This window comes from Cydia amplana, chromosome 14 (genome assembly GCF_948474715.1).
Source record: "Cydia amplana chromosome 14, ilCydAmpl1.1, whole genome shotgun sequence".
Taxonomy (NCBI): Eukaryota; Metazoa; Arthropoda; class Insecta; order Lepidoptera; family Tortricidae; genus Cydia; species Cydia amplana.
Window position 1 is genome coordinate 4,939,973 of NC_086082.1, and position 23,716 is coordinate 4,963,688.

The following is a 23,716-nucleotide window of genomic DNA, read 5'->3' on the forward strand; positions in this document are numbered from 1 at the left end:
TAGTGCGTAAAATAGCACTTTTCGTGTGTATGTCAAAAGTTTAAAGGGCCATATGTACTGTAAAACGTTGTACGATACATGTGCGAATAGGTAATTCGCAACTCGTGTCGATTTAAAACAGTCCCTTCGGTCGTGTTTTAATTTATCGCCACTCGTTTCGAATTTCCTCTTTTCCGCACTTGTATCGTAAATAACTATTAGGTAAACTATTTTCGCGTATCACTTTTCTATTCAAGACACACAATTGCCATACATCTACGTCGACCCCGAACAAAAGAGAGTCTACAGTACCAGTCATAAAGTCCATATTCGATAGACTAGCTGAAGAAGTAGATGGAATCGAGTACGCTGTTCAATTTGAAGTCGCCCTTGCTGGGCACTTTCTTCAGCAAACTGTTGACGCGTTTCTTGTTCGGCGCTCCCAACGTGCCTTCGAGCTCGCTGGAACAATAAATAAAAGTAAGTAAAATGTTTATATGACACTGATTTACACTTTCACGATTTTAACACATTATTAAATTGTACCACGGGGCTTAATCGCGACTCTTAAAACGCGATTAAGTCCCGTGGTACAATTTAATAATGTTTATATGGTCTGGCAAATCAAGTTTTTCAGTAACAGTAGAATAAAAAAAAACTACTCATCCTTTTTTTGCGGTTATGATACCAGCATAAGAAAAACTGATAGCATGATTCTCTCTGCCAATGCTCCGCAGACAAGCGACTCTTGGTAAACTATAATGTTTATAAAACAAAACCATAATGAAGTTATTAAAACTGTAAAAAGTGCGCAAAGTGAGCTCAATTCAGAGGTACCGAGTTTAATGTTTCAGCTGTTCCTCTTTATAAACGCGATTGAAGTAATTAAACCTTTTGCTATGTGTTGATTATTTTTTAACACAAATAAAAATGTAACACTAATTGTTTTCTACAGTAGGAAATAGCAGGTACCTTTCATCGTAGCTGTATCGCTTGACTAGAAAGTCAGATAAGTCTTCGAGGATCGGCTGCGAATGCAGCGCCACGAACTGCTCTCTGCAAATCTGTGGACAAAACAAAATGAGCGATTGAACCGTATTTGAGTATTCTAAAAAAAATCCCTTTAACCTTTTCCACGCCGTGTCAAACACAAAAGCTATCACTCAGATGCCACATCATTGAAGTGTCAAAACTGAAGTTGAACTTTATTTATATGCACGTAGGTCGATGTTGCTCTGTGGTCTGTGACCGGTTAATCGGTCTTTGGCGTTGAACCTACGGTGCGGATATATCGGTCATTGGCGTCCAAAAGGTTAATAAAATTACTTAAGTGCTTGGAAAATACATTGGACATTTGTGTAAATGATGACGTTCGTACATACGTTGTGGTTCCGATGATGCTGCCTTGCGGTACGCCAAAGCAAAAAACGCAACCTGCAGCTTTTAGAATGCCTGATTTTCACCACGTTCTGTCTATAGGTAAGATGAAATGAAAACCAAACAGATGTCGCCTCTTAAACTCCCAATTTTTTATCAGTATGCTAATCAAATGTGTCAAAGGCTTTACCCAATTCTAAAGCTTTGGATTCGTCCGAAAACGGTGCCGTCATATAGCGGCTGCAAAAGACGGCCGTCTTTACGGTGGCGACATGTGGAAAGTACCACGGCGTCATAACACACCGTCATCCACCAAGGTCAAAGCGGCAAATTTGAAAAATGTAGGCGCGATGGGATAACGTCCCATAGAAAATTTGAATTTCGCGCCTTTTCCTACTGACAAGATTTGCTTGATCATCTATAATTTACTTGGAGGATGAAATATCATCAGAAGAAAATAATCGTAGTACGGAATCATATATATTGAATATTCAAACACGATGTAAATTGTTCTTGAATAAATAAACTGAAACTGAAACTGAATTTATTCAAATCTCGTGTCATTTATTCAAAATGGCGTCACCGCTATCTAATAAAACGTTCACGAAACTATCGACACCGTCATGACGGCCGTCATCTTACGTTACGTTGACAATCAACGTAACGTAACGCCGTCTAGGAAACCGCGCCATCTTGTTTACATAGACAACGTTCTAGTGACGTCAGTCAACGCTATATAGCGGCCGTAATATGACGGCACCGTTTTCGGAGGAATCCAAAGCTGTCGCCTATAAAGAAACGTGTGTGTAATTGTTACCTTATTCATGAGCGGGACCGCTCCAGGGTGCGTCCAGTAGCAGTCGTGGACGGACACGAAGGTAACGGCGGCAGCTTGGCAGTGCAGTGACGTCAGCATCATGTGCGACGAGTCCAGGGAGTGGATGAAGTTGGGCGGGAACGCGTTCCGTTGCTTCATGGTGCATGGACGTCTGAAATAAAAAAAAAAGCGGCCAAGTGCGAGTCGGACTCGCCCATGAAGGGTTCCGTATTTAGGCGATTTATGACGTATAAAAAAAAAACTACTTACTAGATCTCGTTCAAACCAATTTTCGGTGGAAGTTTACATGGTAATGTACATCATATATTTTTTTTAGTTTTATCATTCTCTTATTTTAGAAGTTACAGGGGGGGGGACACACATTTTACCACTTTGGAAGTGTCTCTCGCGCAAACTATTCAGTTTAGAAAAAAATGATATTAGAAACCTCAATATCATTTTTGAAGACCTATCCATAGATACCCCACACGTATGGGTTTGATGAAAAAAAAATTTTTGAGTTTCAGTTCAAAGTATGGGGAACCCCAAAAATTTATTGTTTTTTTTCTATTTTTGTGTGAAAATCTTAATGCGGTTCATCTACTTACCAAGTTTCAACAGTATATAGTTCTTATAGTTTCGGAGAAAAGTGGCTGTGACATACGGACGGACAGACGGACAGACGGACAGACAGACAGACATGACGAATCTATAAGGGTTCCGTTTTTTGCCATTTGGCTACGGAACCCTAAAAATATGGTTGTCTGTGAAGTCGATTTACGGACGATAATTTTGCGTGATAACGTCATAAGAAAACATTGATGAAAAATTGCATACTTTTATACGTTACCATGGATATCTGTCCATAACGTGACACTTTTTCGTGCATGCTACCGGTGTTCATCGATTTATAAGACGTTATCACGTCAAAAAATTGCAAATGATCCAATGTTGGGTTGCAATCACACAAGAATAGGGTAACATGTCGTTTATACGTTTGTCAGGTACACGTTTCACGAGCCACTGTTCATTGGGAGCGTATATGAACAATAGAAAGCAGCAGTACTAACGTAAAGTATCAATGTCACATTCTAGTTTTTAATTTAAGCCATAATTTAGCGGACCCTTCGGCGTGCACGATACTTATAAAAAGAATAAACTTACTGTTGATGGTCAAGCGGCGTGCGGCTGTTGGCGGCGGTGGTGCCGCGGCGGTAGTAGGGCTGCACCACTGGCAGTCCTAGCGGCGTCACCCACTCTACGCTCTCTCCACATATACCTGAGATCAGCCTGCGAATATTAACAACCATAAGTTATATAAGTGCACTTTTAACCAATATCTGTAACAAAAATGTTTAGAAATCCTATTATGCAACGATATTATTGAGGCAAGTGTCCACATATAATAGTAGATTGTACAACAAGGGCATAAAGTGACCCATTTTTACCCGAGGCAAAATAGTAGACGAGGGTAAAAATGGATATTTATTCCCTTGTTGTACACTCTGCTTTTCACTTCGATTGCGAGGAAAATATACATACAAAAATATCCAATATTTTAGGTTATTTTCCCGTATTTATTCAAGACTAAAGAAAAAATTTCACGATCACAGAAGTGAAAAAGATCTTATCTTCTAATACTTTTAGTGCTAACGGATAAAAATTGGACGAAAATTACACATGTACTTATAGAAAGCTGCGTATACAAACATATATGTGTAGTCAGCATCAAATACTTTGTAGCAGTCAAAATGGCCAAATAGTTGCTACAAGGTATTTGACGCTGATTGTACTATGAAACTCCAATTGAAACAAAATTGGCTGTTTACCGGTATTGTTATGCGACTTCAACATTTCGAAGAAAGTTTTTTTATGTACCGATTACTCGAAGACCGAATTGGAAAATTATACTTCACTGTTGGTCCCATTGTCAAGCAGTCATGACCTGAGACCATTGGACCTTATCAAATGCAATAAGCAAATTTCGCTTACTTGGCGCAGTCGGTAAACCAGTCTTGGATGAGTTTGGTGGAGGTGAACATCTCCCGGAGGCTGTCGAAGGTCTTGGTGGTCAGGTACTGGCTGCACGACCACACGTGCTCCTTGGGAAACTCGTCAATATCTAGTGAAGGAGAGGTTTATGATCAGAATCCGTTTTACTAAAAGTTTCGCTCGTATTAAGCTAAGAGTTATCAATTGTGGGAGAGTTGTTAAGTCCATCTTTGTGAATGTGATCGCGGTCGAGCAAGTTTTATGTGTGTAAAATTGTACACACACAAAACACAAGCAAATGCATATTTACCTTTGAGCTGTTTAGCAATCTGCAGCCTCGCCCCGAACCTCGTGACTCCATACACGGTGGTCATGACGGTCTGTTTGATCACCTTCCTCCGCACGAACTTCTCCAAGATGATGGCCGCCGACACGCCCGCCGCCGCGTCCCGCGCCCGCATCTCCTCCACCTGGGGAATTTGGACTTTAGTACGTGGGATTTAGGTTCAAATTAGAAAGGCAACGTGGATGGAGAACTTTAGTGATTGAGTATGCTCAAATTATGTACTATCTAGAAAGATCTTAACTATCTAGAATCACGCTCACAACGCTTACAGTGCTGGCTGCCGGTTCGAATCAGTTAGCTAACTGATTTTTTTTTTCGCGCCTGTCCTGTCATTGTCAAACGTCACCTTGACGTTTGCGCTCAAAGCGCCTGGGAGTGTGAGCACCGTGAGCGCCGTCCATTGACGTCATCAATGACGTCACGATGTCTCATGTGACCGAGCGAGCGACTATGAGCGTGAATCGGTCCGATCGTGAGCGTGCTGTGAGCGTAATTCGGAACATAGCCCTAGTGTTGCAGTTCGTAGTGATGTACTCACCAGTGCGCACACTGAGGCATACACGTCTTGCGGCCTATCTTTAGGCGCCAGGTTGACGGCGGCGGCGCCGGCCGCGTCGCCTCCGAGCGCCGCGTAGTGCTGCAGCCCGTTGCACGACCCGTCCTGGTGCACCGGGAACCCGCACAGGTATTCTGTACAATACGAGAAAGATCGAACTGTAGCTTTCGAGGTGTGACGTCAATTTGAGACTTTGTCACTGTCAAAATTGCACGAAATTTCGGCTATAGTTTTCTCCGGTAAGATCAAATGGGAGTCAGTTTCATAAAAACTAATTCCTACGCAAATTCTTAGGACTAGTTGCCAAGCCAAACCAGGCTCACATATGTAAATCGTAGCCAAAAGCGGGACAATGCTATAAAGATCATAATGAAAAAAAAGGGTCTCTATTGTTTCCCCAATAGTTTTAAACCATAATGTATTGTTTGTCCGAATTTTCGTTAGTCATAATTCATTTGGTTCAGAAACGCGTCACTCTTCAGGATTGCCATAAAACAAACCTAACCTTACCTAACCTATCTATAGGATAACCTAACTAAAATCCTGAAATGTTAACGGTTTCAGTTTTATGACTAATGATAATATGACAAACAATGCATTATGCCTTAAAACTTTATGGGAAACAACGGGACCCATGAAAAAAAGGCAAGCACAATTTTACACAACACAAACATTACCACAGGGACTAACCTTCAGGGTTCGGAGATCGGATGGCGTTGGCGATCTCCATACAACAAGCCAGCGTCTGCCAGGGCTCTTCTGAGGCCTGCCACCAGCCCTCGCCGTCAAGAGGATGATCAGCCGAGTCCAGGATCTTGTCTATGATGCTGTCCGCGTATTCCAACCTGATGGAAGCAGAAAAAACTATATTATAAAAACCGGCCAAGTGCGAGTCGGACTCGCGCACGGAGGGTTCCGCACCATCAACAAAAAACAAGCAAAAAAACGGTCACCCATCCAAGTACTGACCCCGCCCGACGTTGCTTAACTTCGGTCAAAAATCACGTTTGTTGTATGGGAGCCCCACTTAAATCTTTATTTTATTCTGTTTTTAGTATTTGTTGTTATAGCGGCAACAAAAATACATCATCTGTGAAAATTTCAACTGTCTAGCTATCACGGTTCGTGAGATACAGCCTGGTGACAGACGGACGGACGGACGGACAGCGGAGTCTTAGTAATAGGGTCCCGTTTTTACCCTTTGGGTACGGAACCCTAAAAATTACTCGCGAGCAAGTTCACTGGACGCGAATTAGTCGTACCATCGCCCACACTGTTAACTATACATCTGTGGACCTAATACCTTTTTAATAAGGTCCACCGATGTACAGTTAGATGTGTTGCTGTGTGTACGTATGGAAACGTACGTGTGCCGCGCCGTACATTTGTACACTCATCCACAGTGATTTTCTTCATAAACCCAGTCAGATTGACGGCATGTAGTTTAAGTTCAGCCCATTGGGCCCTAGCGGCTATCGGGAAGCAAACTTCAGCAAATCTCGATTTCAACAATATTATAGTTTAATTCAAACAAACCTCTCATCCACGGTGCTTTTCTTCATAGTCCCGGTGAGGTTAACAGCATGTAGTTTAAGCCAGCTCAACCCGTCGGGTCCCAGCGGCTCTTTTCGAGCGAACTTGAGTAGAGCTCGGTACGCGTCGGCGCCGAGTTGGGACAAGTGCGGCGGGCACGCGTACACGCGGCCGCGGAAATCCATGTTGTGGGGCAGCCAGAAGATCTCGTCCCTGGAAAAATTAAGACGATGTGATAATTGCTATTAAAATACTATGCGTTAAGTCTGGGATCCAAGTTCTTACGTCAGCAGCTAGACCCTAAGAATAGAATATAATTTATTCGTAAGCACAAACGAGACAATACATTCCAAATTTTATATTAAAGGAAAAAATGGAAAAATTACGCTTCCGGCAGGACTTGAACCCGCAACCTCCGCAATCCGTGCGTTAGCTCTGCCAATTGAGCTACGGAAGCCTACCAGAATCTTGCGAATTTTTCCATTCCTTCCCTCAAGCACACGCCAATAATAATATATTATTAATTATATATATTAAAATAATGATAATTAATTAGCTTGGGCCCTGCCCCGCTGCCGGCGGCATTCTAGGTTAGGTTTTTTATAATGTGTTTATATGTTTTTTTTTTATTGTTTTGTAAGTGTTTTTATATTTTACTTTTATATTCATATTATAAAAACCCTAACTTAAGAGAAAAGATAAATAAAGAGATAATAATTAATATAAATATATTAATTATATATATTAATATTTATTATATATTTATAATTAATTTTTTGAGACAATACATAATATAAAAGAAAACACAAAATAAGATTAAAGTGCCACGAAATGGCCTCATCTCAGCAAGCTGCTGGTGGCTTTCAGCGCTGATCTTCCGATGAGACCATTGGCCTATTTTATAAAGCTACAAGTTACAATTTACAAGCGGAAGTCTCGTTCTCACATAGGGTTACAAACAGACTTCCGCTTGTAAATTGTAACTTGTAGCTTTATAACATAGGCCACATCAAGTGAGAAGAATCACGGAAGGCTACGCTTCCTGTTACCTAAAAATTGACTAGTTACCTGTAATGATTAGCGAGTGCAAGCTTGTATAGCGCATCGCACCACAGCGAGTGCATCTCGGCGCGGGCGCGGCTGACGGCCACGCGGCGCTTGAAGGCGCCCGCCGCGTCCTTGGCCTCGGCGAAGTCTTTAGGATCCAGCGCCGAGGCGGGGGGAGGGATGTCTAGCTTCTTGTTGCCGCCAGACCTACAAATGTGAACATAATTATAGTTTATTAAATTATACAACGGGACTTAATCGCGTATCTAAGTTTTAAGATTTACCTCCGACGTTTCGAGGACGGCGTTGTCCCCGTGGTCTCGGAGAAGACTGGCTTAAGTTGACATCAGCATCGTCTAACCGCGCGAGTTTTTCGAACTCTCTGCATTACCAAAAGCAGTTCGAAAAACTCGCGCGGTTAGACGATGCTGATGTCAACTTAAGCCAGTCTTCTCCGAGACCACGGGGACAACGCCGTCCTCGAAACGTCGGAGGTAAATCTTAAAACTTAGATACGCGATTAAGTCCCGTTGTATAATTTAATAATGTGTAAAAATCGTTAAAGTTTAAATCAGTATAATTATAGTTTGTCAAAGGACTAGTCATTTCAAACATAGACAGAGATCATTTATTATTTATTTTAATACAATTATGTTTACACGGCATTACAGTAAAAATACCAATGCGCCGAGAAACGCTTACAGAATATTTCATTACAAGAAAAATATAACACAAGGTAGGTACAAGATACAACATATACAGGAAGAACAGAAATAACAAATCACATCACATAACATATTATTACCTATACACCGACTGTGGCAGGCCTGTCGTCCATCATCTCATACTATCTTTGTCTTACACTAGTACTAGCACCCAAAAAGAAAAGGGTGAGTATAGTTTTTTTGGTTCTTATTTACTGACAAATTGGTTTGACCAACTATAGTTTACTTGCTGCTTACAAATTAAGAATACTGGCCAAAATGGAACTGACTGATATTGTATATGCACAGCGCGCACGTTGCTATTAATTTTAAATACATATATATATCTGTAGAACTTCAAAAAATTAAAAACTGGCCGCTATTTTAATACTTCGAGTCAATGGACGGATTGCTTCTAGGTACCAGTGGCGGCGCGTCCATAAAAGCCGACTCCCACCGGCTTCAAACTGGTTCATGATATAGAACGGCATTCTGCAACCACGCACCACTTTATATTATCTTACCTGAATATTTGGAGTTGCAAGTCCAGCACGGGTTTGTTGACGACCCACGGCACCTCTCCGAGCTGGTTGAGGCTGTCTAAGGCCGGGTACAGCGCCGACGGGGGCGCCTCCTCCAGTCGCTTCCACTGGTTCATGATATAGAACGGCATTCTGCAACCACGCACCACTTTATATTATCTTACCTGAATATTTGGAGTTGTAAGTCCAGCACGGGTTTGTTGACGACCCACGGCACCTCTCCGAGCTGGTTGAGGCTGTCTAAGGCCGGGTACAGCGCCGACGGGGGCGCCTCCTCCAGCCGCTTCCACTGGTTCATGATATAGAACGGCATTCTGCAACCACGCACCACTTTATATTATCTTACCTGAATATTTGGAGTTGTAAGTCCAGCACGGGTTTGTTGACGACCCACGGCACCTCTCCGAGCTGGTTGAGGCTGTCTAAGGCCGGGTACAGCGCCGACGGGGGCGCCTCCTCCAGCCGCTTCCACTGGTTCATGATATAGAACGGCATTCTGTAACCACGCACCACTTTATATTATCTTACCTGAATATTTGGAGTTGCAAGTCCAGCACGGGTTTGTTGACGACCCACGGCACCTCTCCGAGCTGGTTGAGGCTGTCTAAGGCCGGGTACAGCGCCGACGGGGGCGCCTCCTCCAGCCGCTTCCACTGGTTCATGATATAGAACGGCATTCTGCAACCACGCACCACTTTATATTATCTTACCTGAATATTTGGAGTTGCAAGTCCAGCACGGGTTTGTTGACGACCCACGGCACCTCTCCGAGCTGGTTGAGGCTGTCTAAGGCCGGGTACAGCGCCGACGGGGGCGCCTCCTCCAGCCGCTTCCACTGGTTCATGATATAGAACGGCATTCTGCAACCACGCACCACTTTATATTATCTTACCTGAATATTTGGAGTTGCAAGTCCAGCACGGGTTTGTTGACGACCCACGGCACCTCTCCGAGCTGGTTGAGGCTGTCTAAGGCCGGGTACAGCGCCGACGGGGGCGCCTCCTCCAGCCGCTTCCACTGGTTCATGATATAGAACGGCATTCTGCAACCACGCACCACTTTATATTATCTTACCTGAATATTTGGAGTTGCAAGTCCAGCACGGGTTTGTTGACGACCCACGGCACCTCTCCGAGCTGGTTGAGGCTGTCTAAGGCCGGGTACAGCGCCGACGGGGGCGCCTCCTCCAGTCGCTTCCACTGGTTCATGATATAGAACGGCATTCTGCAACCACGCACCACTTTATATTATCTTACCTGAATATTTGGAGTTGCAAGTCCAGCACGGGTTTGTTGACGACCCACGGCACCTCTCCGAGCTGGTTGAGGCTGTCTAAGGCCGGGTACAGCGCCGACGGGGGCGCTTCCTCCAGTCGCTTCCACTGGTTCATGATATAGAACGGCATTCTGCAACCACGCACCACTTTATATTATCTTACCTGAATATTTGGAGTTGCAAGTCCAGCACGGGTTTGTTGACGACCCACGGCACCTCTCCGAGCTGGTTGAGGCTGTCTAAGGCCGGGTACAGCGCCGACGGGGGCGCCTCCTCCAGTCGCTTCCACTGGTTCATGATATAGAACGGCATTCTGCAACAACGCACCACTTTATATTATTAACAAATTTATAAAAAAAAAAATTAGCACCTTAAAATTAATATCACGTTGTACTTTATCCATCCAGAGCAGAGCGAGTGTTTAAGGGGCTGCCTGCGGTTTTCAAAACAAGTTTTAAATCGTATCTCCTACATTTGCACTACAGATATAGTTCATTTTTTTAGCATTAGAAATAAGGTAAACAATCTTGATGTGTCTTAATTGAAAAACACATTTTAAAAATAAGTTACGGCAAATATGTAACAATTATGAATCTAATACGATCATTTATATTCTTCTGCTTTCATAAGTAATAGTTACTGATTTTTAAAAAGCGTTTTTCAATTAAAAGACATGTCAAGATCGGTTACCTTCTTTCAAGTTCTTTCTAATGCTAAAAAAACGAACTATAGATTTGTAACTTATAAAACAAACGGCTATCGGTTCTTCAATCTTTTATCTCCATTTTTGTTTACCGGATTTTGAAAGAAATAAGTATTTATTTTTTGAACATAATGATTTTTTTAAACATTGTTTAAAAAAAACCTTTTTTTGTAATTAGATTGCTGTGAAGGATCTTAAATATACGATCTACATATTTGGGTTCGTTTTTGACGTCTCGAAAAACGTGTCTAGGATTTTAATTTTAAACTAATTAACACAAAAGTTACGGCCAGAAAACCAGTTTTTTGGCCTAAAATTGTTCAACTTTGATGCCAAATATCTCGAAGACTGAACTTTGAAGTAAATTTGGGATACTATATTGCTTAAAGCCGGTGCTGGTAATATGATGAGCTACAAAAAACATTAGAAAACTAAGGGTCGGTTGCACCAAACTGTTCGTATCGTTAAAGAGTTAAATTTGTATGTATGGAAAGTTTCATAGCATAGTAAAGCGCCGGGGCGCGGCTGACGTTGATCAGTCTCTCAAATGTGGCTGGTACAACTGGCCCTGAGGGATTCAGATCGAATAGGGATGATGACACATGTTGAATTTTATAACAAAATCGAGTAAAATAGATAGCAAACGAGCAATTTATCACAATAATGTGGATATTAAAATAAAATATTGAAAAATTACAAAATTACAGGACCTGAAAGTTTCAAAATTTAAGTTTTTTTTAACTTCCAAAAACGATAAAAGTAAGGGTACCATTCGATTCCTTACATTTCATCCAAAAAAATATTGTATAGCAACTATATACATAAACGCAATATTTCACCGACAAAAACGCAATTTTCTTGTTTTGTCCATACTACAAGATGGGCGATGACGGCACGGCCTCTGGCCGTTTTGTATAGGGCGTTTCGCGAGTGAAGTGCGACTGTCGGACTTTGACTACAATTTCTGACTTTTGTGTTACTTTAACGCAAGGGGTCCCATATAGACATTTGATCCTGAAAACAAACCCGATCGATTGATACCATAAAAAAAAAATTAGTCATGTAGCCTATTAAAGAAGCCAAGTTACCTAATAAGCGGGGTCTTGGTCAGCAGGTAGGCGCCCGCGTGCGCATGCGGCCAGGGCCTGGGCGGCGAGGAGGGCGGCACCAGGGCGGCGCGCATGCGCAGCGCCGCGCGCGCCGCGCCCAGCCACAGCCGCGCCAGCGCCGGGTGCGGCTTCAGCTCCAGCCGCACCAGCCGGCCCCAAGGACGGTGCACCTTGTACACCGCCGGGAGTTTCTTCCTGTCAACAGAAAACGGGATTAAATGACAGTCTCAGCATCACATAGACAAAATAAATAAAAAACTAGCTAGCGCATGTTACGCAATATCAATATTGACCAATATAACCTCAACTGATGTCGCGAAGGAGGCGTACTATGGAAATGTTTATCCTCACTTGACATATGGCATAATATTTTGGGGAAATTCGGTAAACGTTGAATCGACATTCATTCTTCAAAAAAGATGCATGCGTATGATATTTAAGCTTTGGCATCTGGAATCTCTTAGAGAAGTTTTTAAAGACAATGAAATATTAACTCTGACATGTATCTATATTTTGGAAATTTGTGCATCAGTTAAGGAACAAAATGACATATTTATTAAAAAAAAGTGACTCCAAAAATAATATAAGATCGCAATATAAATATGATGTTTGTACAGTTAGGTCGTCTAGCTTTATACTAAGCAAGAGCACATATGTCTCAGGTATAAAAATATTTAATCACTTGCCTGAATATATTAAGGCCCAAGAAGGGATTAGATTTAAAAACAAGCTCAAGAAATGGCTGTTAACAAAAAGTTTCTATAATTTAAATGAATATTTTATGTACATAGACAATGAATCGTTATGATGTTATGTTATTGTTTTTTGCATGCACTAGGTTAGGTTATAATTGTACGCCCGAAATGGGCAAACTGATGGACTTTTGTGATATTTATAAGACCTATGTACCAGCTTTGACAATAAAGAAAGAAAAGAAATATGAACACTACGCTAATCATCATCATCATCATCATCTTCTCCTAGCCGTTTTCGGCCACAGCGACTGCTATCTACCATTGAGAACGTCGCTGGTGCGCTCTCAGGTGACTGACATAGTCAATCTTTGCAGCAAATGTGCGGCCACACTCACTGCAGGTCAGCACCCCTCCGACGTACTACGCAAATACGCAACTTATAGTTAACGAGAACTAGTTTGAATCCGGGTCGCAACTAATTCAGCGTGATTTATATTATACAGCTCTGGTCGCCCGCGAGTTGCCAACGCAACTTGGCGTATATACTGCGAGTGAATGCAATAACGCTATGACGAAATTGTCATGTATACGGAAGGGCGTAGCATTCGTCAATCAAACAAAAAAAAAATTATTTTGCGGGTCGATTAACATCATTAAGGGCCAGTTGCACCAACCATATTTGACAGACTGATCAACGTCAGCCGGTGCGCCCCGGCGCTTTACTATGAAACTTTCCATACATCAAAATTTAGCGAACTCTTTAACGCTACGAACAGATTGGTGCAACCGACCCTAAGAACTGTACATGGAAAAGTTTAATTAGATTAACAATCCGGACTGCAGTTGAAGCATAACTGCAACAAAACTCTTCAAAATCTCACAACTGATAGATACATACGCTCGGAAAACATAACTCTGCTTTGGCAGTGTAGTACAAAAATTACACTGAAAATCGAAGGTTATGTTAGCAACTTACTGCTTGGCTTTGGGCTTGAACATGTTAACGTCGATCTTGACGTCGTTGATGATGATGTTGTAGAGGAACTTGCCGATGTTCTGCCGCATCTCCATCGGCCACGGCGTCTCCTCCATGTCCTGTACGAAACACGAACAATACTTGATAGTGCACCTTCTTGCATGCGCTATAGGGTTGACAATCGTTTACAAGACAACTCGTGGTAAAAATTATAGGAATATGCACCTTGAGCCACCTGCGGAATGTTGATAATTGTTTACAGCTGACCAGAATGTAATTAAGCCTTAAGCTTTTCAGGACGTTGACTGAGCATCGTTGGCTAAATCACTTTATACGCAACTTCTGTAGTAATTATAGGTTGTTCAATGAAATGTTTGACAGTTCAGTACAACTCTCGCGCCAGCTTTTATGAATTTACCTGTACAAAGAGTTCTTGTAAATTTAATATTAGACACATCCATATAATGCTGTTTGAAAGTGACGGTCCATGTAGGCCAGTTATCGTAATTTGCACCTTACGCCCTGCAGATAGAGATCATAACTCACCAAACTAGCGCCCTCTCTGTTCCTATGCACCAGCACTTGCCACGCCTGCCGACTGTTGAGCGGTACGTCGGTACCTAACGCGCTGCGGTCCATGTACCATTCGCAATATTGCTCGTAGATTTTGGAGATTTTTGATAGAACACCGTTCTTGCGGTACTGTTCTACTTGGTATCTGTGAAAAAATCAATTGTTTTTCAATTACGTAAAGCGCCTAATCTTATAGGCTAAGCTCTGTTTTATAAATGTATTAGATATTGAAATGACAATTTCGATTGACCAATTATCATTCTTTTACCAATTTTATACAAACGTCATAGACCGGTCGGACAAAACTATCAATCAAACAGTTCGAAAACAATTTGGCGAATCTAAGACAAGAAAAGTGGAACAACTGCATTGTAACTTAATTATCAAATACACAAATTCGTTGATTTGAATCGTAAATCGTAATCTCTTATCAAAAAGTTTCATTTTATTTTTGTTCAATACTCACTTTACAATTTATCTAAATGGGAATCTACATCTTCCTCTCTAAGGTATAAGATTCGGTAGGAATTTCCATGAAAAGTAGTGTCTATGTCGATGAGATTAAATGTAAACTCACTTGTGGTAGACCTGCGTGCCCAGGTCACGTTGTAACAGTTTCAGCGTGGGGCTGTAGGTCTCACTGCCATCCACCAACTTGTTGATCTCACCCATTATTAGATCCACGAATTGGTCCGTCTGTTGAAATAAAATGTCTTACTGAGTCATAATGGGTAACACAAGCCGGAGGAAGGATGTCACGTTTTGTTTGAAAGCTTGTGTTAGAAAGGTACTTCCACTTTTGAGAAAACGAGCCCAAAGTCGACCCGCCATCTCCTTTTCGGTCTGCCTGAACCCCGGCCTGTACCGTCTATGGTGTTCCGTAGAGATACATTGACAAAGGTGCAAAATTAGATAAGTATGTCAGATAGGGGCATGTGTACGCACTTCTAGCACCCTCAGGTAAGGGTAGAGCGCGATGGCGGAGTGCGAGGCGAGGCTCTGCGAGCGCAGCGTGCCGAGGTTGCGCTCGAACGACTCGCGCACCACCGACCTCCATTCCGCTTCGGTTGCCTGGAGTTTCTCTCGCTAAAGGTATAAAAAACAGCTCTAATCAAGTGTAAAAAAAGCGGCCAAGTGCGAGTCGGACTCGCCCATGAAGGGTTCCGTATTTAGGCGATTTATGACGTATTAAAAAAAAAACTACTTGCTAGATCTCGTTCAAACCAATTTTCGGTGGAAGTTTACATGGTAATGTACATCATATATTTTTTTTAGTTTTATCATTCTCTTATTTTAGAAGTTAGGGGGGGGGGGGGACACACATTTTACCACTTTGGAAGTGTCTCTCGCGCAAACTATTCAGTTTAGAAAAAAATGATATTAGAAACCTCAATATCATTTTTGAAGACCTATCCATAGATACCCCACAAGTATGGCTGTGACATACGGACGGACAGACAGACGGACAGACAGACAGACATGACGAATCTATAGGGGTTCCGTTTTTTGCCATTTGGCTACGGAACCCTAAAAATTGGGATGAATCAAAATTTCATAATCCTACTTACATTGGCTCTTTATAAATTTAAATACTCTCTATTGATTATAATTTTGACCCCTATAAAAGAAAATAATATAAGCACACAATAGGAATTCTTATACCTTGCAGAAAATGTTTGGGTAACCGCGGTCTAGTGTAGAGTATTTTTAGTTTCTATTATAAGTTATAGAGATCAGTTGGCAAACACTTAAAATTAGATAACCTCTCTACATCTCTAGCACAAAAGGAAGATGTTTATTATAGCCTAGTCATTGTTACTGTACTTGCTTAAATGAAGTCTGAGTGCTCAAAATTAATCAAGAAAATTCAGTTTTTTAAAGTACAGACTTTAAAAAACTGAATTTACTGATCAATGTGTATGTTACCCAATTTAGAACTGTAAAAATCTATTTTCTATTCAATTTAGTTTACACCATAGCTACTATTGTTCTGTCCAAACTCTAGCATATACAGTTCACACTCACACTTATTTAACATAACTGCAAGGCTTTTAGTTTTCGAGTAAGGGATAATGTATCAAGGGTCTGCCTGAAAACCAGCGTTGTAGTAAATAATTAAATATACTGCAACATTATGCTGAGGCAAGCTCCTATTTAACATTCGTGAATATTTCCCCCTTAGATGTACAACTCAATTTCTTAGTTTTTAAGTCTAAATTTAAGGTTTATCTGTAAAAATGTGTTACACTATGTGTTAACTCTGCAATTTCATGTGATGTTAAATAAAAAATTTCTATATCTATGTCTACTTACATATAACTTAACAGTCGGCGAGGCGTCATCCTTAACATCAATATTCTGCACCTCAATGTCCCCCTTAATCTCAATCTCCAGCTGCCGCCTCCCTCTCTCCTTTACCTCTTCCAAGGTCATCAACCCCTCCGCCGGCGAGGTCAACAACCCCTGGCGGTTCTGTATCTGGTTTAGCTTGAGCTTGTCCGTGAGGGGGCACTCGTAGTCGAGGGCCGGGGGGGTGTAGTGGGGGGTGAAGGAGGGGAGCATTCGTCGGACGGCGCGGAACACAAGCTCGCGCTGGTCGTGGACGAATTGGGTTTTGTCTAGCAAGTCGTTTAGGGTTATGCCCTGAAAGAAAATAAAATGTATTTAAACCGCTTTATTTGTAAGATCATAATTACTGTATTAAATACTTAGATACATAAGTAGATAAATATTAGCTTATCTTACGAAAAACTTGAAGACTCTCTTTCTACATGGTTTATGTATCAAATCAATAGGAATAAAGAAACTGTTAACATAAAAATGTCTACTTATTGGCACCTTTTACCTTATTTTTAAGATCTGGCGCCCATTTCTCAAAAGCTTGTAACTTGTAATGCGGATGTCACTTTTTGACAGCTAGAAAGGGACATTTAGAAAGGGACTTCCACTTGTATTACAAGTTACAATCTTTTGAGAAACGGGCGCCTGGTGACTATCTTACAAAAACAGATACCAAATACTAACGTAACAATCATTAAACAACTGGCTCTGTATTGCAAGATTTGCAGGAATAATACTACTTAATCATTTTGAACTTTATATTAACTGTCACAGGGTGAAAATTGTCGAAACTCAGGGTATAAATATTTTGTTAATTTTTATGTAAAAACTGACGATACGATTTATTAAATATTGCTCACTTCCTACCTTAAAACTAGAGAAAGAAAAGTGTTTGAAGGCATACCTTTTCCTGCATTTGCTGATAGTAATGTTGTAGAACAGGCTGTTTATCGTTGAGGTTGCTTCTCTCGACGCACTCAAAGGTGGCGGCGTACGTCTGTGCGTTCGGCGCGATCCCGTCCGTCGCCATTGATGTTAACAACTCCTTCGTTTGGTCCAGGAGTCCCTAATATATAGTTAGCAGATTAATATAAAATTAATATATATAAAAAAAAATAACGAGTACTACCATATTCGTACTTTAGCATTCATGACAAAGATTTTTTTTCTATTAAGTTTAGTCAAAACAAAGAATCATTGATTGTATTAGATGTGAAAACTTTAGGTAAAATTCGTGCTTCGAATTTGACAGCTAATAAAGATGGCGCTGTAAGCGGGCTCCGTACATTGTGCGGTAAAAGTCGACGTTTGACAAATTAGTTACCACAAAACATGGCGTTTTTTTCTCAGACTAAACATCGTATACAATCGATTTTCAATTCGTAACTGTATCAATATCATAACAAAATTACCATGAACGCGTATCCGTGTAGAAGCGTGTTGTAAACTTTGATGTCAGTGATTTTGGGATGGTCAGGCACCTTGGCTCCCCGCTGCCGATAATACTGTAGAACTTTGCGGGCCTGGGGAATAAATTTGTTAAACATAAAATACCTAAGCTGAAAACCATGAAAAATTACTTCTATCAATCTATATAGCCATTTATTTCGGATCCTTGGGTACAACGGTTATTAGATTGATATTATCTTTTTTTTTGTAAACTACAAAATGTCCCGCAGTTCGGTGTGCCTTTTGGCAAAGGCCTCCTCCAACCTTCGCCACTGTCCTCTGCAACTCTGGACCAGTAAATTACTTACTGATTGTAGAAATAATAAATAAATAAATATTGGGGGACATCTTACACAGATCAACCTAGCCCCAAACTAAGCAAAGCTTGTACTATGGGTAAATGAGCGTTTTCCAAAAAAAGTGTACATGTCATTCATGTCTTCAAAATATTGACTTCTTGGGCTCATTTTACTCAGAATCATTTGTACATTCACGCCTCATACATGAAAAAAAGTGTCCCAAAATTTTGTATGAAAAAATTTTTTTCCAGTGCGTCACGTTCATACAAATAAAAAAAAATTCATACAAGAATGTGACGATCAGGAAAGGAAATTTTTGGACACATTTTTTTATGTATGAGGCGTGAATGTACAAATGATTCTGAGTAAAATGAGCCCAAGAAGTCAATATTTTGAAGACGAACGAAATGTACACTTTTTTTGGAAAACGCTCAAATATACCCTATATGTCACTAGAAGTACATAAAAAGTCAAAATCTGTTAATACGTTTGAGCTTCAGTAATTAGCTTGTGTTTAGTAAACAGACATACAAACATTAACCTTGTTTCTTCGTAAATGGGGTGAAAACGTAAAATCATGAAATCTGTTTTGCTTCGCTGTCTATCTTATCTCTAATACTTTGGCATTAACAGATTCTTGTGCTAAATAAAAGTAGATCAGACACCTTATCTCTTAGCTCAGATTTAATAATAACATACACATTTGGCAACAGCTTGGTCTAAACTAAACACTAAACTAAAGGTTGATGAACTTTTATCTTGTGGTTAATTATGTCACATATCATCATACAATGTGTAGCGAAATTCACTCCTATCCAAAAACTTAACATCTACTCCTGACTGTTATAATTATATAGTTGGTCAAACCAAATCGGCAGTAAATAAGAACAAAAGAAATTATACTCATCCTTTTCTTTTGAGTGCTAGTACTAGTGTAAGACAAAGCTAGTATGATTCTCTCTGTCTATGTTTGAAATGAGACAGTCCTTTGACAAACTATAGTTCGTTTTTTTAGCATTAGAAAAAAGGTAAACAATTTTGACGTGTCTTTTTATTGAAAAACACTTTTGAAAAATAATTCACGGCAAATATGTAACAATTATAAATCACATACGATGATTTACATTCTTTTGCTTTCATAAATGATAGTTACTGATTTTTTAAAAGCGTTTTTGAATTAAAAGACACGTCAAGATCGCGTAGTCTTTTTCTAATGCTAAAAAAACGAACTAGGTATAGATAAAAATAAGACCGTTCTCACTGGGACTACGATCGGAGTTGAAATTCTACCTTTATAGTAAATGTTCTTACCTCCTGTACCATGTTGAGTGAGCACAACAGCTGTAAATGAGCGCGCGTATATCTCGAGTAAATGAGTGGTGCGGTTCGTTTGAAATGTGCGAGTTGATTGGCGGTAAGTGTTTGCGATGAGCCCATCAAGTAAATAAGTACATATACCTTTACAGTAAATGACCTTACCTCCTGTACCATGTTGAGTGAGCACAACAGCTGTAGATGTGCAGCGAGCAAACGCTCCAGAGCTTCCTGCTTGCCCCGCAGCTCCAACTGTTTCATGTCAGTCCTCATATTGATTTCATTCTTGGCTCTGCGCTTCTCTAACTTGGCCTTTTTCTTCTGCTTTATTGCTTGTTTGCTGGAAGAATATTATGAATGTCAGTTAATGAACTATTACCCTGTATAAATTACATTTGTTAAATGAAAACCAACTTTTTTTTATTCTTTTTTTTTTAAGCATATACAGGATGGATTTTCTTTTTGGGTCAGTGAGGGCAGCTACCAGATCCCGTGCTGCTACGAGAAAACGGTCTAAGAAGACCTTCCCTCGATTTCAAATTAATGAAGATTGGCTTTTACAGATTTTGGAAAAAACATACAGGGTGCGAGAAAAAGGTCATTTTTGACAAACTTTTTTTTGATGCCAATCGATCCCATTCCTATTAAGGATCAAAAGCTTGTATGGAACCAAAAAAAAAATTCCGGCTAGAAAAGCCACAAATCGAGGAAAACTTTTCCCATACAATTTGTATGAAAATGAAAACTTTTATTTTTCACATGCTATTTTTGTATGCCAATCGATTCCATTCCTATCCAGTATCAATAGTTTCTTTGGGGTCAACTTACGGTAATGTACTAAAAAGCCACAAATTAAAGAAAACTTTTTCCATACATTTACTATGGAGAAAATGTGAAATTTAATTCACATTTTTCTATCTGGCCAATCAGTCCTGTTACATTTAAGGACCATAATACTGTATGAAGACATTGCTGTAGGACTGATGGGCGAGATAGAAAATTGAGAATAACATTTCACATTTTCCCCATAGTAAATGTATGGAAAAAGTTTTTATTAATTTGTGGCTTTTTAGTACATTACCGTAAGTTGACCCCTAGGAAACTATTGATACTGGATAGGAATGGAATCGATTGGCATACAAAAACAGCATGTGAAAAATAAAAGTTTTCATTTTCATACAAATTGTATGGGAAAAGTTTTCCTCGATTAGTGGCTTTTCTAGCCGGAAATTTTTTTTTGGTTCCATACAAGCTTTTGATCCTTAATAGGAATGGGATCGATTGGCATCAAAAAAAAAGTTTGTCAAAAATGACCTTTTTCTCGCACCCTGTATGTTTTTTCCAAAATCTGTAAAAGCCAATCTTCATTAATTTGAAATCGAGGGAAGGTCTTCTTAGACCGTTTTCTCGTAGCAGCACGGGATCTGGTAGCTGCCCTCACTGACCCAAAAAGAAAATCCACCCTGTATATTCCGGCCGCCGACATAAACATAAATGGTAAATATCATCAACATGCATTAAGTCTCCAAGAACAATATTTTAGCAAGAATCATAATGTTTATCATCAATCTCACAAAAGTCAAACTGTAATAAAACTAAATGTACCAGTCATTTGCGTCCAAGTCTGTTAGCAAAGGTATGTTAATGGTAAAGCAAACTCCACTTACGCCTTTTTGACATTAAGCCTCTTGACCTCAAGGGCTGCCTCTCTCTGTCCGAAATCGAGGTCGTGCGGCTCGTGCTCGTGGTACTCGTTGTGCAACGCCGGGTCGTCGTAGATGTCTTCTATGGCGGGGTGGGCTAGGCCTCGGCTTCTATGAATTAAAAAATTTAGTTTATTGATGTGTAGGTATTTTATTTATTTCGTTTGTAGCTTCTGTCACAAAGGTTTTACAGATAAAAAAGTTATAGCTACAGATCAATTATTATTCATACATATGGCTTAAGAGCTTATAATAGTGAATTACTTACACTATAATTTTAACGTAATTTGATAATCGCAGTTTTGCATAATTCTATGTAATATTCGGTAAGAGCCATAAAAAAATAGGTAAAAAAACATGCTCCCTGTTCTAGATGATTTGGATCCCTAATTTATTTATTTTTCTGTTTTAACATGTTTGAACCATGTATTTTTATGTGCTGTATGTTTCCCAAATAAATAAATATTCAAAGTAATCACTAATCATATGGATTTGTGGATGAAACATATATTCTATTTTATGCTATTCATGCACTCTGTAAATAATGCATAATATATAATGTTTGTTTGTTTTTCTCTATGTAAGTGAATATATAACATATTCTTATGGAGAAATAAATTCTTAAACCATAAACATACTGACAAATATATGAACTAAGCAAATTGACTTACTGTAAACTAGAAAAGGAATTGAGCAGCTCCTGGTCATAGGAATCCATCTGATTATCAATAAACAGTTCCCTGAACACGGAATGTGGACTCTTTGGCAGGTGCTGGAGGGGCATCTCCTCCAACTTGGCATCTGGGGTGATCATGTCAAACTCCTGGGTGAGACCTTCCGTGATGGCATACCTGAGGAGGAATATCACAATTTATTGGCCAATTATGTAAATATTGAATAAGTTTCTACACCTACATTCTTTTAAATGTAGTAAAGCTACAAAGCCTAATGGAGTAGGAAAGCAGTTTTTGAAATTCATCTCCTAAGGTGGTGAAATGGGTTTATTTTTTTTTTTGTTAGGAGGAGCATATTTATGTTGTATAAAATTCTTAATTGAACTTTTTTGATGGCACATTTTAGGCCAAAAATGAATTTTAAAAATTTAATTTATTTCAAATTAAAAGCTGGTAAAAATTAATAATGAAAATACAGAAAAAAATAAGAAATAAGAGATTGTATTTACCTCAAATCCTGCAACCTCTGGTCATAAATAGTAGCTTTCCTAAAGTTATAATAACTCTCTTTAACCGAGTCTACGTAATGTTTAGTTTTTAATCTGTCTTCCAAACTAGACATTTTGTGATGAGTGTAAACTAGGGCACATTGATCGTCCTCCAGACTTATCTCCTTTGGCCCTGAAGATATGTTAATCTGTGTTGACAATATTGGTGGGGATTTCTTTAATATTTTTTCCTTGACACTCTGAAGCAGCTCAGGGTCCACTTCGGCGATGATGGGCTTCTTGGATGGCTTTGTGGTTAGCTGGTGCAGCTGGCCCAGTGATACCGGGCTGTCAGCCAGTTTGGAGAGATGGACGGCACGCAATTTACTTATCGATACTTTGGTTTCAGTCATTGCTTGATTGCCAACTGTGAAAAATAACATACTTAAATACATGGGATTCCAAATTATGTCATATAAACAATAGGTACTGACATATAATGTGCGTGTGTTCGAAATGTGTCTCTATTCATGTCTATAAAATAAAATATAATTGAGTAATTTGTTTGTTTACATCAGGCCTCATGTAAACAATCAGTAAGATCTTACCCTCCAATAGCTCTCCATATTTCTTATAAATTTTATGTTTCCCTTTCTTCTTGACCGCTTTCAAGGCATTGGCGATTCTCGTGGACTGGTGCCTGGCGACGAGTAAGTTTTCTGGAAACAAGCCGAAAGTTACGCAATATCGATACTTAGGTTAAGTTGTCGATTTAAAAGACATGTGAATTTAGTTCTAAATATAAAACCAATCACTAAGCGTCCTAAATACGCCAAGGAATCCTACAAACTTACCTATATTGTGTTGACCTAGAAGAATTTTCCGACAAAAGGCACATTTTATATCAGGACTTCTATTGAGAGCTGTATTTGAAGGTAAAGAGATATTATGAAGGCTTGTTTGGTACAAATTTCTGGCTGATATCAGTCGATGCATGGTGTTTTCATTTAATTAGTATCAAAAGTAAATTATATAAAACATGCCGAAACCAAGAAAACCACGTGAAATCAACGAGATATTACGCACTATTGACAGATTTATTTGACACTGACTTTTTATGGGTTACAAGTGATAATAATTCTGCTACTAGGCAACACTGACTGACTCGTTATACGGTTAAAGCTACAGTTAATACTGCTAGAAATAATTATTGACAATCTTGTGA

General features: G+C 39.8%; 1 protein-coding gene across 1 annotated transcript; it reads right to left on the reverse strand.

Moving 5' to 3' along the window:
- LOC134653934 (DNA-directed RNA polymerase, mitochondrial) lies at positions 1-23,663 on the reverse strand. The gene is made up of 25 exons (XM_063509304.1): positions 23,346-23,663; positions 23,100-23,210; positions 22,513-22,918; positions 22,001-22,180; positions 21,294-21,440; positions 19,792-19,966; positions 17,977-18,087; positions 17,469-17,630; positions 16,538-16,867; positions 15,170-15,310; positions 14,802-14,920; positions 14,198-14,369; positions 13,652-13,770; positions 11,960-12,175; positions 10,332-10,481; positions 7,669-7,854; positions 6,604-6,813; positions 5,758-5,912; positions 5,050-5,201; positions 4,476-4,635; positions 4,166-4,295; positions 3,338-3,463; positions 2,174-2,345; positions 952-1,043; positions 1-441 (listed from the first exon to the last, which is right to left on the reverse strand). Exons 1-25 carry the CDS (start codon positions 23,485-23,487, stop codon positions 318-320), a joined length of 4,188 nt encoding a protein of 1,395 aa, XP_063365374.1. The 5' UTR covers positions 23,488-23,663; the 3' UTR covers positions 1-317.
- Between the last annotated feature and the right edge of the window lie 53 nt (positions 23,664-23,716).